The sequence below is a fragment of the Phyllostomus hastatus genome, unplaced genomic scaffold, assembly GCF_019186645.2.
Source record: "Phyllostomus hastatus isolate PE091 unplaced genomic scaffold, TTU_PhHast_1.1 phas_contig_1106, whole genome shotgun sequence".
Classification (NCBI taxonomy): domain Eukaryota; kingdom Metazoa; phylum Chordata; class Mammalia; order Chiroptera; family Phyllostomidae; genus Phyllostomus; species Phyllostomus hastatus.
This window is the reverse complement of record NW_025333522.1, coordinates 156,836-170,234: the sequence shown is the minus strand read 5'-3', so window position 1 is coordinate 170,234 and position 13,399 is coordinate 156,836. Positions and strand designations below refer to the sequence as shown.

General features: G+C 39.2%; 1 protein-coding gene and 1 pseudogene across 1 annotated transcript; both read left to right on the top strand.

Annotated features, from left to right (window-relative positions):
• Window positions 1-455: 455 nt before the first annotated feature.
• On the top strand, window positions 456-1,412 carry LOC123816925 (olfactory receptor 2AG2-like). Its single transcript, XM_045836169.1, has one exon. It carries the CDS (start codon window positions 462-464, stop codon window positions 1,410-1,412), a length of 951 nt encoding a protein of 316 aa, XP_045692125.1. The 5' UTR covers window positions 456-461.
• Window positions 1,413-7,891: 6,479 nt separating this feature from the next.
• LOC123816896 lies at window positions 7,892-9,802 on the top strand (annotated as a pseudogene).
• Window positions 9,803-13,399: the final 3,597 nt, after the last annotated feature.

Genomic DNA, 13,399 nt, shown 5'->3' with positions numbered 1-13,399 from the left:
TGCTTTATTGAAACCTATTTCTGTACCTGTTAGAATTTAATATTCATAGCAGGTCTAGGCATAACAGCAACTGGGTTTTTAAATCATTAGTCTAACATTATAAGATCAGTCTGAGAATAGACAAAGGCATAATTGCCAGAATATTGTTTCCTATTGAAAGAAAGATGATTTAATCTTTCTGGAAAGATACATGTTCACATTTGATGACTGAAAAATATTTTTATGTGGTGATCTCTTAATGTGTGACAATTGCTGTGACACCTGTTCTTTATTTATGTGGTGCTTTATCATGGTACAATTAAAGAGTCAGAAACTGAGATATCAAGAAGTAAAGTCAGTTACCAGTGGCAAAGGTATCATCTTGTTGCACTCATGTTGGATATTACAAAACTAAGGGACCATTTCAGCAAAATTTTACCAAGAATCTGTTTAGTCCTAGTCAATTGAAGAAACAGCACAGAATGGAGCACTGGAACTCCACCCTGGGAGGTGGCTTCATATTGATGGGGATTCTGAAGGACAGCGGGTCCCCTGAGCTGCTCTGGGCCACACTCGCAGTTCTCTACATGTTGGCTCTGACAAACAATGGCCTGCTGCTCCTGCTCATCACAGTGGATGCCCGGCTCCATGTGCCCATGTACCTCCTGCTTGGGCAGCTCTCACTCATGGACCTGCTCTTCACATCTGTTGTCACTCCCAAGGCCCTTGTGGATTTTTTTCACAGGGAAAACAGCATCTCCTTTGGAGGCTGTGCCCTTCAGATGTTTCTGGCACTGATGCTGGGTGGTGCAGAGGACCTCCTACTGGCCTTCATGGCCTATGACAGGTATGTGGCCATTTGTCATCCTCTGAACTACATGGTTCTCATGAGTACGAGGGTCTGCTGGCTCATGGTGGCCACATCCTGGATCCTGGCAGCCCTGAGTGCTCTAGGACATACCTTGTATACCATGCACTTCCCCTTCTGCATGTCCCGGAAAATAAGTCACCTGCTTTGTGAGATCCCACCTATGCTGAAGTTGGCCTGTGCAGATACCTCCAGATATGAGCTCATGGTGTATGTGATGGGTGTGACCTTCCTGATGCCCTCTCTTATTGCTATCCTTGCCTCCTATGCACTAATCCTATTTACTGTGCTCCACATGCCTTCAAATGAGGGGAGGCAGAAAGCCCTAGTCACCTGTTCTTCCCACCTGACTGTGGTTGGGATGTTCTATGGAGCTGCCACATTCATGTATGTCTTGCCTAGTACCCTCCACAGCCCCAAGCAAGACAACATCATCTCTGTTTTCTACACAATTGTCACTCCAGCCCTAAACCCTCTCATCTACAGTCTGAGGAATAAGGAGGTCACGGGGGCCTTGAGGAGAGTCCTGGGAAAATACATTCTATGGACACATTCTACCTTCTAGGGAGGGATCATGACTTAATTCCAAAATTTATTCCTTCTCAAACAGAAGATTTCTGCTGGAGCCAAATACTCATAATAGAAATGCAATATTGCAGAGTATATATGTTTTAATAGAAAAATGAAGAATGTAACTTGACTCATCAAATGCTCTTTTATATCTTCCTTCCATGAGCTAAATTATGAGGTACAAGTCACACTCTATTTAAAATTTATTCTGTTTTCCCAGTTAGCTACTGAGTTAGAAATAGCTAGGGGCTTCTGAAAACTTGGGATGTGACATCTAACCTTGGGAGTCCAAATAGACCAACATTATAGCGAAAGAAAAGAAAGTTCCAAGTGGAGGTAAGCAAGTCCCATATATCAGGTGAGGACACCTTGAGATTTGCACAAATTTTAGATCAAATGACCTTGTTAAAGATCATGAAGGCAGCCTAGTTTACTACCCAAATTAGTAGTAGTTTGCATATACTTGCTTTATTTTCACTCCTCCTTTTTCCAAACATCAGCCACTATGGAAACTTCCACACCTGGGCACTCCAACAGATATTTTTTTTTGTTTTTTTTTTTGTTCATTTTAGACATGGGGGATTCTTTATACTGCTTTAAATACAAATATTGCAGAAATGAATAAAATAGAAAGTTAAGGTAGCTCATCAGCAAGGTCCATGGTAAACAACTATGCTTATTCTTTGTCAATAAACAAATGCAAAACTGGCTTTCTGTTATCATACAGTGGTCTTGAAATTTCCCCACAATTGCCAAGGATTCATATGCTTGATATGTGTGGATGTGTGAGTCTGTGTATTTGTGCTAAAAGAGGAGGTTAAATATATTTCCTAGTAGCTTAAATACGTTGTGCAACTACCATTTGTTTATAAATCTGGAAATACTTAGACAAAAACTGTGAGTTGTTTTGAAGCTTCAAAATAACGTGGTTCATCTGAGTGACACTATTTTTGAGAATATTGCATGCTTTGTGAATTTGCTAACACTTCCTTTTTTTTTTTTTTCAAAAATAAAACGGTGTCCAGAGGGGAGAGTGGAGGAAATTTCAGGGGAATTTCAGGGAAAAAGGGGAAGGGCTTACAGGAACAAGTATAAAGGACACATGGACAAAAACTAGGGGGGGTGGAAATGGGGGGGATGTGGCGGGGGCTGGGTGGATGGGCTGGGCTGGGAGTAAAAGACAGAAAACTGTACTTGAACAACAATTAAAATAAAATTTTAAAAAATCATCGTATTATCTTTAACACTAAAAGAAGTTCTTTTTAAAAATTAATAACATTAAGAGTACTAAAATTAGGCAAAACCTGCTAAATCTTCTTACCTGTAGATAATCTCTACACATATTCAGATACACTTCCTTCCATTTTTAAGACAGGTGTGCCTTTTACTCAGTTGATTTTTGCATGTAGAATAGAGATTTTTTCATTTATTAATATATCGTGATTTCCCCCTACATTATATGGCAGCAATATAGAGCAATGACAAAGAACCTGCGGGTCAGTTGTCAGAGTACCAAAGTTTGAATTTAATACACCCCCTACCTACTTATACAGCAGACCCCACACCACCTATCTGCAGTTTTGCTTTCCATGGTTTTGGTTACCTGGTGTTAACTTGGCCTGAAAATATTAAACAAAAAAGTACAGGAATAATTCCAAAGTTTGAAATTGCACACTATTCTGAGGTACATGATGAAATCTCGCATTTACCCTACTCAGGACATGAACCATGCCTTTGCCCAGCATCTCCATGCTGTAGACACTCCCATCAGTAATTCACAGTAATTCACATAGAAGTCACCAGAAGTCATCAGTTATCAGATCAACTGTCTTGATGGCGGAGTGCTTGTGTTCAACTCACCCTTACTTTACTTCATAATAGCCCCAAGGCACAAGAGCAGTGATGCTGGCAATTTGGGTATGCCAAAGATAAGGTATAAAGTGCTTTCTTTAAGTGAAAAGGTAAAAGTTCTCAACAAGGTATTTTATTAATCTCACATCATCACAAGAAGAAGGGTGAGTACAGTACAATTAGATATTTTGAGACAGAGAGCCACATTCACATAACTCATATTACAATATATTATTCTATTTTATATTAGTTATTGTTGTTAATCTCTTACTGTGCCTAATTTACAAGGATTGGTATGATCCACAGTTTCAGACATGCACTGGGGGGGGGGGGGGGGTTGGTCATATTTCCCAAGAATAAGGGAGAACTACTGTATACAGTTTTAAGCAAGTTACTTAACTTCTCTATCTTAGTCTGCACCTTTATAAACTATAAATTGGCAGTAATAGTAAGACCTAGTTCATAGCCGTTGTGAGAACTAAGGTAGTAAATATAAATGCAGAACATTTAGAACAGCTCCTGGCATATAATGAGTATTTAATGAGTTAAATCTTAACTCCTACATAAACAGCCTTAAAAATATTTTTATGTGGTAACATAACATTATATCATATGGCCCCTTTGTAATAGAATTAGCTATTTCACCACTATTATAAATTTAATGGTAGTGATGGTGTGTGTGTATGTGTGTGTAAAAACAATAATGTTGATCTCTTAGGTGTGTGACTTTTTTCCCTTAGAATAAATTTTTATGAGTGCAATTACTAAAGCCAAGGCCAAAAATCTATTTTATATTTATTCTTCATGTAAAAAGATGGACTTTTTTTAAATGTTAAATATTTTGTATTTTTACCAGCAATATGCAAGTGTGCTTAACCAACCATATCTTTTCCATGTTAAATGTAACAATCTTTAATATTTTATTAGATTTAACATTTAAATCAATTAATTTTCATAATTAATTTATGTATATCTTTCTTATTCAGTTGTTAGAGTTCTTTACAGATTAGGGATACAAATACTTTGATTGTTATGTTTATGCTAATAACTTTTTTCCAAATCTGTTATTTGTTATTTGACTTTTTTGTATCTCTATGATAAGGATTTTTAGACAGAGAAGCATTAAAAATATTTGTGTTGTGAAATCTATCCCTCTTATCTTCCTTGTTTTCTTTCAGTAATTTTACTGTTAGGATGTAATTTTCTACCCAATCTTTTGATAACAATTTATATATTTTATTTTTCTTAATCATTTTACAACTTGCATTTAACTTTCATAATAAGTTTCTAATTTATATTGACATAGTGAGGTTTTAATTTTGTTTTCAAAGTTGCCACTTTCCTATTGATACTTTAAAATAAATCTTCCCTTTTCTGTTAATTTCCTCTATTTCTTTCCTCATGTATTATGTTCTCATAGAGTATTAAGCTTTATTTCTTGGCTCTTCAGTTCTAGCTTCTTTGTACTCTTTCTGAAGATATTTGACTCTATTATCTACTTCATTAAAGCTCACTGGTAATTTGATTGTAAATATCTTCAACTAATAATTTGTAATTTGGTCATTTTTTGCAATACTCAGCCATGCCTTCCAGAACACATTACTGCACTTCCTGAACCCAGTCTTGTTTCCTTTCTTAAAATGACTGCTTCATACCTTGAGTCTCAGCTGACAACCTTACTCCATACTTGGAAGAGAAAGTAAGCTATATGGGATGGGAAAGGGAAGCAAGGGAAGTAAGGAAGGGCAGCCCCTTACCTTGCCCTCTTCAAACCTCCCACTCCTCTCTATATATCTGCACTTCTATGTCTTGCTTTCTCCATTTACAACTGTCAATCAAAGTCTGACCACCTTCACTAGTACTCTGAATCCCAGGCTCACTCACCTACCAAAGAATTGCTCCCACACAATCCCTTTAATCTGAAACCATTTTCTTTGTTTCTTCTGGATAATTAACGTAAGGATACAAATATGCTCTTATTATCCCATCATAAAGAAACATTTCCATGATCCCACATCCCCTTTGGTTACTGACCCATTTTTTTGGCTTCTCTTCAAAAGAAAAAAATTCTCAAAAGCATTTCTATGCCTGCTTTCTCCTCTGCTGATTTTCTACTCACATATTAACCCACTCCCAATCAAACTCTGATCTTTTTCCATAGATCTGTTCTTTGTCAGTCATCACTGATGCTCCAAATGAAGTGGCCATTCCTATATTCTTTTCCTTTAAATTTTTAGCAATACTGACATGGTTGACACTTCCTTTCTCTTGAAACTTTTGTTCTTTTGGCTTCCAGACTCCACACACTTCTGGTTTTCCCTGTTACCTATCTTAACTCTCTTTGCTTTATTGGATCTCCTTTTCTTACAGAATTTGGAAGTTCCCGTAGTGCTAATAGGGACCTCTCTTTCTCCTCACTCAGTAATCACTTTCTGAGTAATTTCACCTAGTTGCATAGGTTTAAATACCATCTACATACTTTTAACTCTCAAAGACCTGCTTACTTCCACAAACCACAGACTCTTATATCAATGGCCTTCTTGTTATGTCTAGTTGGATTTTTAATTTAATCCAAAACATAATTCTTGATTCATTCTCCTGCTAATCTGTTCTTCTCTCATTTTTTCCAGCTAAATCAAAAATATCACTATCCACACGACTGATCAAACTAAAAATAAATATAAACATTGCTTTTTCTTTATGCCTTACTGCCCCAACAAGTAAATTTTGTTGGCTTCATCTACACAGTACATTTCAAATATGCACACTTCTCTTGATTTCCCCTTTAAGTATTAGCCCAAGTCACCATAATCTGTTGCCCATTGCTCTACAATAGCATCCTAGTAGGTCTTTCTCTTTTCACTCTTTCCCACTATAACATGTTTTCTCCCTAGTATACAGATTGACTTTTATAAATATAAATCAGATCATGTCATTTTTCAGCAAGTATGCACATAATCTTTCCCCTACCTACCTTTCAGTTTGTACTTGAGACTGTGGTCTTTCACATTCACTCTAATCTAACCCTATTGACCATCTTGCTGCCCATCACACAGTCCAAAATTGTTCCCACTAGCCCATGATGTTCTTCTGTCAAATCTGCTTGGCTTACTACTTCTCATCATTCAGATTCCAACTTAAAAATCTTTTCAAAGAGGACATACAGATGGCCAATAGACATATGATAAGATGCTCAATATCACTAATCATCAGAGAAATGCAAATAAAACCACAATGAGATATCATCTCACATCTGTCAGAATGGCTATCATCAATAAACAAACAAACAGCAAGTGCTGGCGAGGATATGGAAAAAAGGAAATCATTTTGCACTGTAGGAGGGAATGCAAATTTGTACAGCCATTGTGGAAAGCAGTTTGGAGATACCTCAAAAAATTAAAAATGGATCTGCCTTTTGACCCAGCAATCCCACTTCTGGCAGTATATCCAAAGGAACCCAAAACACTAATTCTTATGAACATAAGCACCCCTATGTTCATTGTAATGTTATTTACAATTGCCAAGATATGGAAGTAGCCCAAGTGTCCATCAGTAGATAAGTGAATAAATCAACTATGGGACATTTACACAATAGAATACTACTTGACTGTAAAAAAGATTAAAATTTTACCATTTGCAGCAGTATGGATGGACCTGTAGAACATTATGCTAAGTGAAATAAGCCAGTCAGAGAAAGACAAATATGATTTCACTCATATATGGAACCTAATGAACAAACCTAACTAACAAGGAAAATGGAGACAGACCTGTAGATGGAGAGTGGGGATGACTGTTGGGAGTGGGAAAGTTGGAGGGTGGAGGAACTAAGCAAAAAGGAAAAAGGACTCAAGGACATGGATAGCAGTGTGGTGATTGTTGTAGGGAGGGAGGTATAATGGGACTAAAAGGTAATAGAAAACATACAATAAAGATTAAATTTAAAAAATGTTTAACTTTTTATAGAGGTTACTGATTTAAGTGGCATGCATCCAAAACAAAAGGCATTGTCACACGTTGTGTTTTATTTTCTTCACTGCATTTACCATAGTGTGAAACTTTCTTACTTATGCCTTAATTTACTTGCTTCATCTCTGTTTCCACCTTCCAAAGTGAAAACTCCACGAGAGGATGGACTATGCTATGTATAAATATACCACAATCTCTACAATAACAAGGTGAAAAGTTATACACATGTTAATGCATGTGTATAACACTGAAGAAATAGAGAAATATGCTATGTTTCTAAATGAAAATATTTAATATTTGTATTTAAATACATTAATTTTTGTAAAATAACCTGTACTTTCAAAGTAATAACCATCAAAATTATAGTGGCATTTTAAAAAGTGAACTTGACAAGCTGAGAAGTAGATAGGACATGAACTATCAAGCAAATTATGAAATAGGGGGAAAATAAAAGTTATTTTCTACCAGCTAAAGCTACAGTCATCAAAATACAGCAGAACAAGTGTTATAATTAACAAATATTCCAATATGCATGTTGAAATTTAGTGTATATTAGAGAAACATTTGAAATTAATGGGGAAAAATGACTAACCATGATACTGGAAGACATAGCTAGATTCCCAGTTCCAGCCAGGCTGCTCTTTTCCTGCTGCCACCATGTTCAACTTCTTCACAATTTTCTCAAAGGGCAAGCTTGTGCTCTAGTGCTTCCAGGGTATGAGTGACTCCTGGACTGGGCCCATTAATGCATTGATTTGTTCTGTGCTGCTGCAGGAAAGGGGAGGCCACAACTCCTTCACTCATGATGCACTCACACTCAAGTATAAACTGGACAACCTGTTTGAGCTGGTGTTTGTGGTTGGTTTCAGAAGATCCTAACACTGACATGTATAGACAAATGGATAGAGGATGTGCACTGGCTGTTTCAGGACAGGTACTACACAGAGATTTAACAGCAAAGTGACTCTGTTGAGTGGCAATTTTGATTTCCAAAATGATTTTCTGTGGCTCCTTCATGAATGAAACAGAGGAGAGCAGTAAGGTTCAGGTTCTGACTACCATAAAGAAATAGGAAGATTCTGAAAAGGCCAAGAAACCTATAAGATCCATGATTGAGACATGGGGTAAAAAGCCCAAGGAAAAGGCAAAGAATAAAAATAAAAAATGAAAAAAAGTCAAGGAAACAAGAAGGAAAGTTTTGATGTCCTTTTGGATACCAGCAAAACAGTCCCTAAGGAGAAGTCAGTGGGAGCTAAGAATGGGGTAGAACTTTCCAAAGTTGAGCTGATATGGAGGAAGTGAGAGGAGTTCTTTCAGAAACATGGGAAAGGTATAGACAAGTCTGGCAAGTCCATGAAGTTGGATGCTCCAAAGGGAAGGGTAAAAAAGCATCTCGGGTATGAGCACTGGGTGGCTGTGCTAAAAAGGAAGACCCAGATTATAGCTCTCCTACCACCAATGGAGCCCCAGATGTTGCCCTACCTGAGGACATCAACTTGATTCTAGGAACTGGGCCTGAGGGCATCTTCAGGGTCTTGACTGCAGCAGCTCAGATGGTGAAGGGGCCACTTAAAACCCTATGAAACCTAATGCTACCAAGGGGACTCTGGGTGCCATGTTTGGGATGCTGAAGGGCCTTGTGGGCTCTAAGAGCTTGCATTGGAAGACATGGAATCTGTGTTGGACAAGCTGCATGATCACCTCATTGCTAAGAATGTAGCAGCAGACATTGCTATCCAACTCTGTGAATCCATGGCCAGCAAGTTGGAAGGGAAGGTGATGGGGACATTCAGCATGGTGATTTCCACAGTAAAACAGGCTCTACAAGAGTCTCTGGTACAGATTCTGCAGCCACAACATTGTATAGACATGACCCAGGATATCATGGATGCCCAGCATCATCTCAGTGCCCTTATGTTGTCACTTTCTGTGGGGTTAATGGAGTGGGGAAGTCTACTAACCTTGCCAAGATTTCTTTCTGGCTTTTATAGAATGGCTTCAGTGGCTTCATTGCCACCTCTGACCACCTGCGACACCTGTGACACATTTCATGCTGGGGCTGTGGAACATCTGCAGCTGTGGAGCAGCTGCACACACACTCCCAATGTTTGAGTGCCCTATATCACAACCCCCTCACCACCAAGAATCACAGTGATTGGACCAAGGTTTGAGAAGGGCTATGGCAAAGATGTTGCTATTGCCTTTGCATGTAATCAAGGCTTTGATGCAGTGCTGATGGACACATGGTCCATGCAACACAATACCTTTCTGATGACTGCCCTGGCCAAGCTCTTACAGCCAATACACCCAACTTGGTGCAGTTTGTGGGGGAGGCCTTAATAGGCAATGAGGTCGTTGATCAGCTGGTCAAGTTCAACAAAGCTTTTGCTGACCATTCTATGCTCAGCTCATTGATGACTCAATGGCATTGTCCTTACCAAATCTGATACCATTGATGGTGGTGGTGACAATGGTATGATGGTGGTGACAATGGTGGGAGCTACTATTTCTATGACCTACATTACAATAGGTTTGTGGGCACTAGCCAGACCTATGTTACCTATGTAGTCTCAAAGTCAAGGCTGTGGTAGCTGCCTGACTGCCCCATGAAGGCTTAACATGCTCTTGCCCAATACTGCTTCCCCCAAAGTCCCTGTTCCATTAAAAATGTGCAAGCAAATTGTTTTCAGCATAGTACAAAGGCAGAGTTAGGGGAGCTCCTGGGGCATGCAGCTCATCCTAACCCCACTCCTGTTCAGCCTCTACAAAGAAGGCCTAATTATGTTACAATCACTGTTCATGTACCCCCAACCGTGGTCCTACCCTTCCTACTCAGGTCCTACCCTCCTTTCTACTCAGGTCCTACCCTTCCTACTCAGGCATCCCTGTCAATCTGCCTCCAGATTACAGCTTTGACCAATACAACTTTGCTAGCACTTCACTAGTGTGGTAATAGGGATACCTAAGCATAGTATAGTAAGCACACTGTCTTATTAAAGATTTTATTTATTTACTTAAAAGAGAGGGGGGAAGGGAGGGAGAAAAAGGGAAAGAAACAACAGTGCATGGTTGCCTCTCACATATCCTACTGGGGACCTGTCCCACAATCCAGGCACATGCCCTAACTGGGAATCAAACTGGTGACCCTTTGCTTTGTAGCCCAGTGCTCAGTCCACTGAGCCACACCAACCAGAGCAATTGCTGTTAATTCTGATGATGACCTCATCCTCATTGTTTCCACAAAGCATCAGCTAGGCCAGAAGAATTTGTTAAAAATGAGAGAAAAATTAGTCCCCTCTTCCCTCAGAGAGAAGAGGAGCTGAGCTGAGGTGCTGGATTGGGCTTCTCAGCCCTCCTGTCCTTCCCCATACCCAGAACCCAGATATAAGCTTTGTATGTTTCCCTTCCTGGGAGAAAACCATCTATCAGAGGGGTATTAAGTTATCCCCTTCCAATTCTTCAACCTGAGGGACACTGATTTTTTCTGCCTCCTCCCTAAAATGCTTGATAGACAAGTACTCCATTGAAGAATATGTCTCTTGTTTGCATACAAACATCTATAGCTTGGTGTTACAGAGGTGCTATTAGTGCAATAACAGGAAGGTTGTCTGCCCAGAGGAAAGCATAATTTATTATAAGAAAATAAACTTCATAAATAAAAACAAAGAAATGGCTAAATATTTAGGGAGGAAAAGTATCATACTAACTCACATATATAAATTCTCCTAAAATAAATTTCAGATATTTTTAATTACCTTTTATTGATTATGCTATTATAGCTGTCCTGACTTTTCCCCCTTTGCCCCCTTCCACCGAGCACCCCCCCATTCTCTCAGGCAATCCCCCACCATTTGTTCATGTCCATGGGTCATGTGTGTAAGTTCTTTGGCTGCTCTATTTCATAGACTGTATTTTATACCCCATGTCTATTCTGTAACTACCTTTTTGTACTTCTTAATCGCCTCACCTCTACACCCATTCTCCCCCTCCCCCTCCTACCTGGCAACCTTCCAGGAACTAACTTTTTTTTCCTTTTAAGTATATTTTATTGATTATGCTATTACAGTTTTCCCCCCTTATCCCCCTACACCCCTCAACCCTCCAGCATCCCCCCCCACTTACTTCATGTCCATGGGTTGTACATGTAAGCTCTTTGTTCTCTGCTTCCTATACAATTCTTTACCTCTACCCATCTATTTTATGCCTACCAATTATGCTTCTTGTTCCTTGTGCCTTTCCCCCCAATTCTTCCCATCCCCCTCCCCACTGAAAACCCTTCATGTAATGTCCATTTCTCTGATTCTAGCTGTTTGCTTAGTTTTTGTTTTCATTTTTTTAGGTTCAGTTATTGATAGTTGTGAGTTTATTGTCGTTTTACTGTTCATAGTTTTTGATCTTCTATTTCTTAGGTAAGTCTCTTTATCATTTCATATAATAAGGGCTTGGTAATGATGAACTCCTTTAACTTGACCTTATCTGGGAAGCACTTTATCTGCCTTTCCATTCTAAAAGATAGCTTTGCTGGATAGGGGAATCTTGGATGTAGGTCCTTGCCTTTAATGACTTCAAATACTTCTTTCCAGCACCTTCTTGCCTGTAAGGTTTTTGAGAAATCAGATGATAGTCTTATGGGCACTCCTTTGTAGGTAACTCTCTCCTTTGCTTTTGCTGCTTTTAAGATTCTCTCTTTATCTTTAATCTTGGGTAACTTAATGATGATGTGTCTTGGCGTGTTCCTCTTTGGGTCCAATTTCTTTGGGACTCTCCAGGCTTTCTGGACTTCCTGGAAGTCTATTTCCTTCACCAGATTGGGAAAGTTTTCCTTCATTATTCATTCAAATAAGTTTTTGCCTGCTTGCTCTGGTTCTCCTTCTGGCACCCCTATAATTCTGATGTTGGAGTGTTTAAAGTTGTCCCAGAGTTTCCTAAGCCTCTCATTGTTTTGAATTCTTATTTCTTCATTCTGTTCAGGTTGGGTGTTTATTTCTTCTTTTTGCTCCAAATCATTGATTTGAGTCCCAGTTTCCTTCCCTTCACTGTTGGTTCCTGTATATTTTGCTTTACTTCTCTTTGGGTAGCCTTAAGTTGTTTCTTTTTGCAACCAAGCTCAATTAGTTCTGTGAGCATCCTGATTACCAGTGCTTTGAACTTTGCATCAGATAGGTTGGCTATCTCCTCATTGCTTAGCTCTTTTTCTGGAGTTTTGATTTGTTCTTTCATTTAGGCCATATTTTTTTTCTGGGTGCACCTATTATATAGTAATGGGCAGAGCCTTAGGTATTCACCAGGGTGGGGCAAACCACATTACTGTGTAGTGGCACTCTATGTGGGGGAGGGGTCAGAGAGGGAACAATGCAGCTCTCTTGCTCCACTCTAGCCCCACTTTCCAATGAACTCTCTCATCTGAGACTGGGAGTTTCCGCTGCAGTAGTTTACAGCTATCTTTGAGTCTTTAGTTTCCTGTTCAACCAGCCTAGCTTTGCCCCCACAGTCCGCCACCTTGTGTCAAGTCCTCTCAGCCAGCCCCTCCTTGCCCGTGTGGTCCACTGCATTGCTGGTCATCCTCTCCATTTGGCTGCCAGTCTCAGTCCCACCTACTAGTGTGAGTGAGTGTTTCTTTAACTCCTTAGTTGTCAGAATTCCATGCAATTTGATTTTCTGGCACTTCCAGTTATTTATTATTTTTAGATTGGTTGTTATCCTTCTTTTGGTTGTTCCAGAAAGTGAAGCATTCCTACCTACACCTCCATCTTGGCCGGAACTCAGTAACTAACCTCTTTTCCCTTGCTTTTAAGAGTCTCTCTTTATCTTTAACCTTTGGCCTTTTAATTATGATGTGTCTTGGAGTGGGCCTCTTTGCTTCCATCATGATTGGCACTCTCTGTGCTTCCTGGACTTGCATATCTACTTCCTTCACTAAATTAGGGAAGTTTTCTTTCACTATTTTTTATGATAGATTCCTAGTTTCTTGCTCTGTCTCTTTCCTTCTGACACCCCTATGATGCATATGTATATCTCCTGAAGTTGTCCCAGAGGCTGTTCATTCTATCCTTTCTTTGGATTTTTTTGTCTTCTTGTTCTGTGTCATTGTGTTTTGCTTTCTTATGTTGTAAATCATTGATTTGACTCTTGGCTTCATCCATTCTACTGCTATTTTCTGGAAAA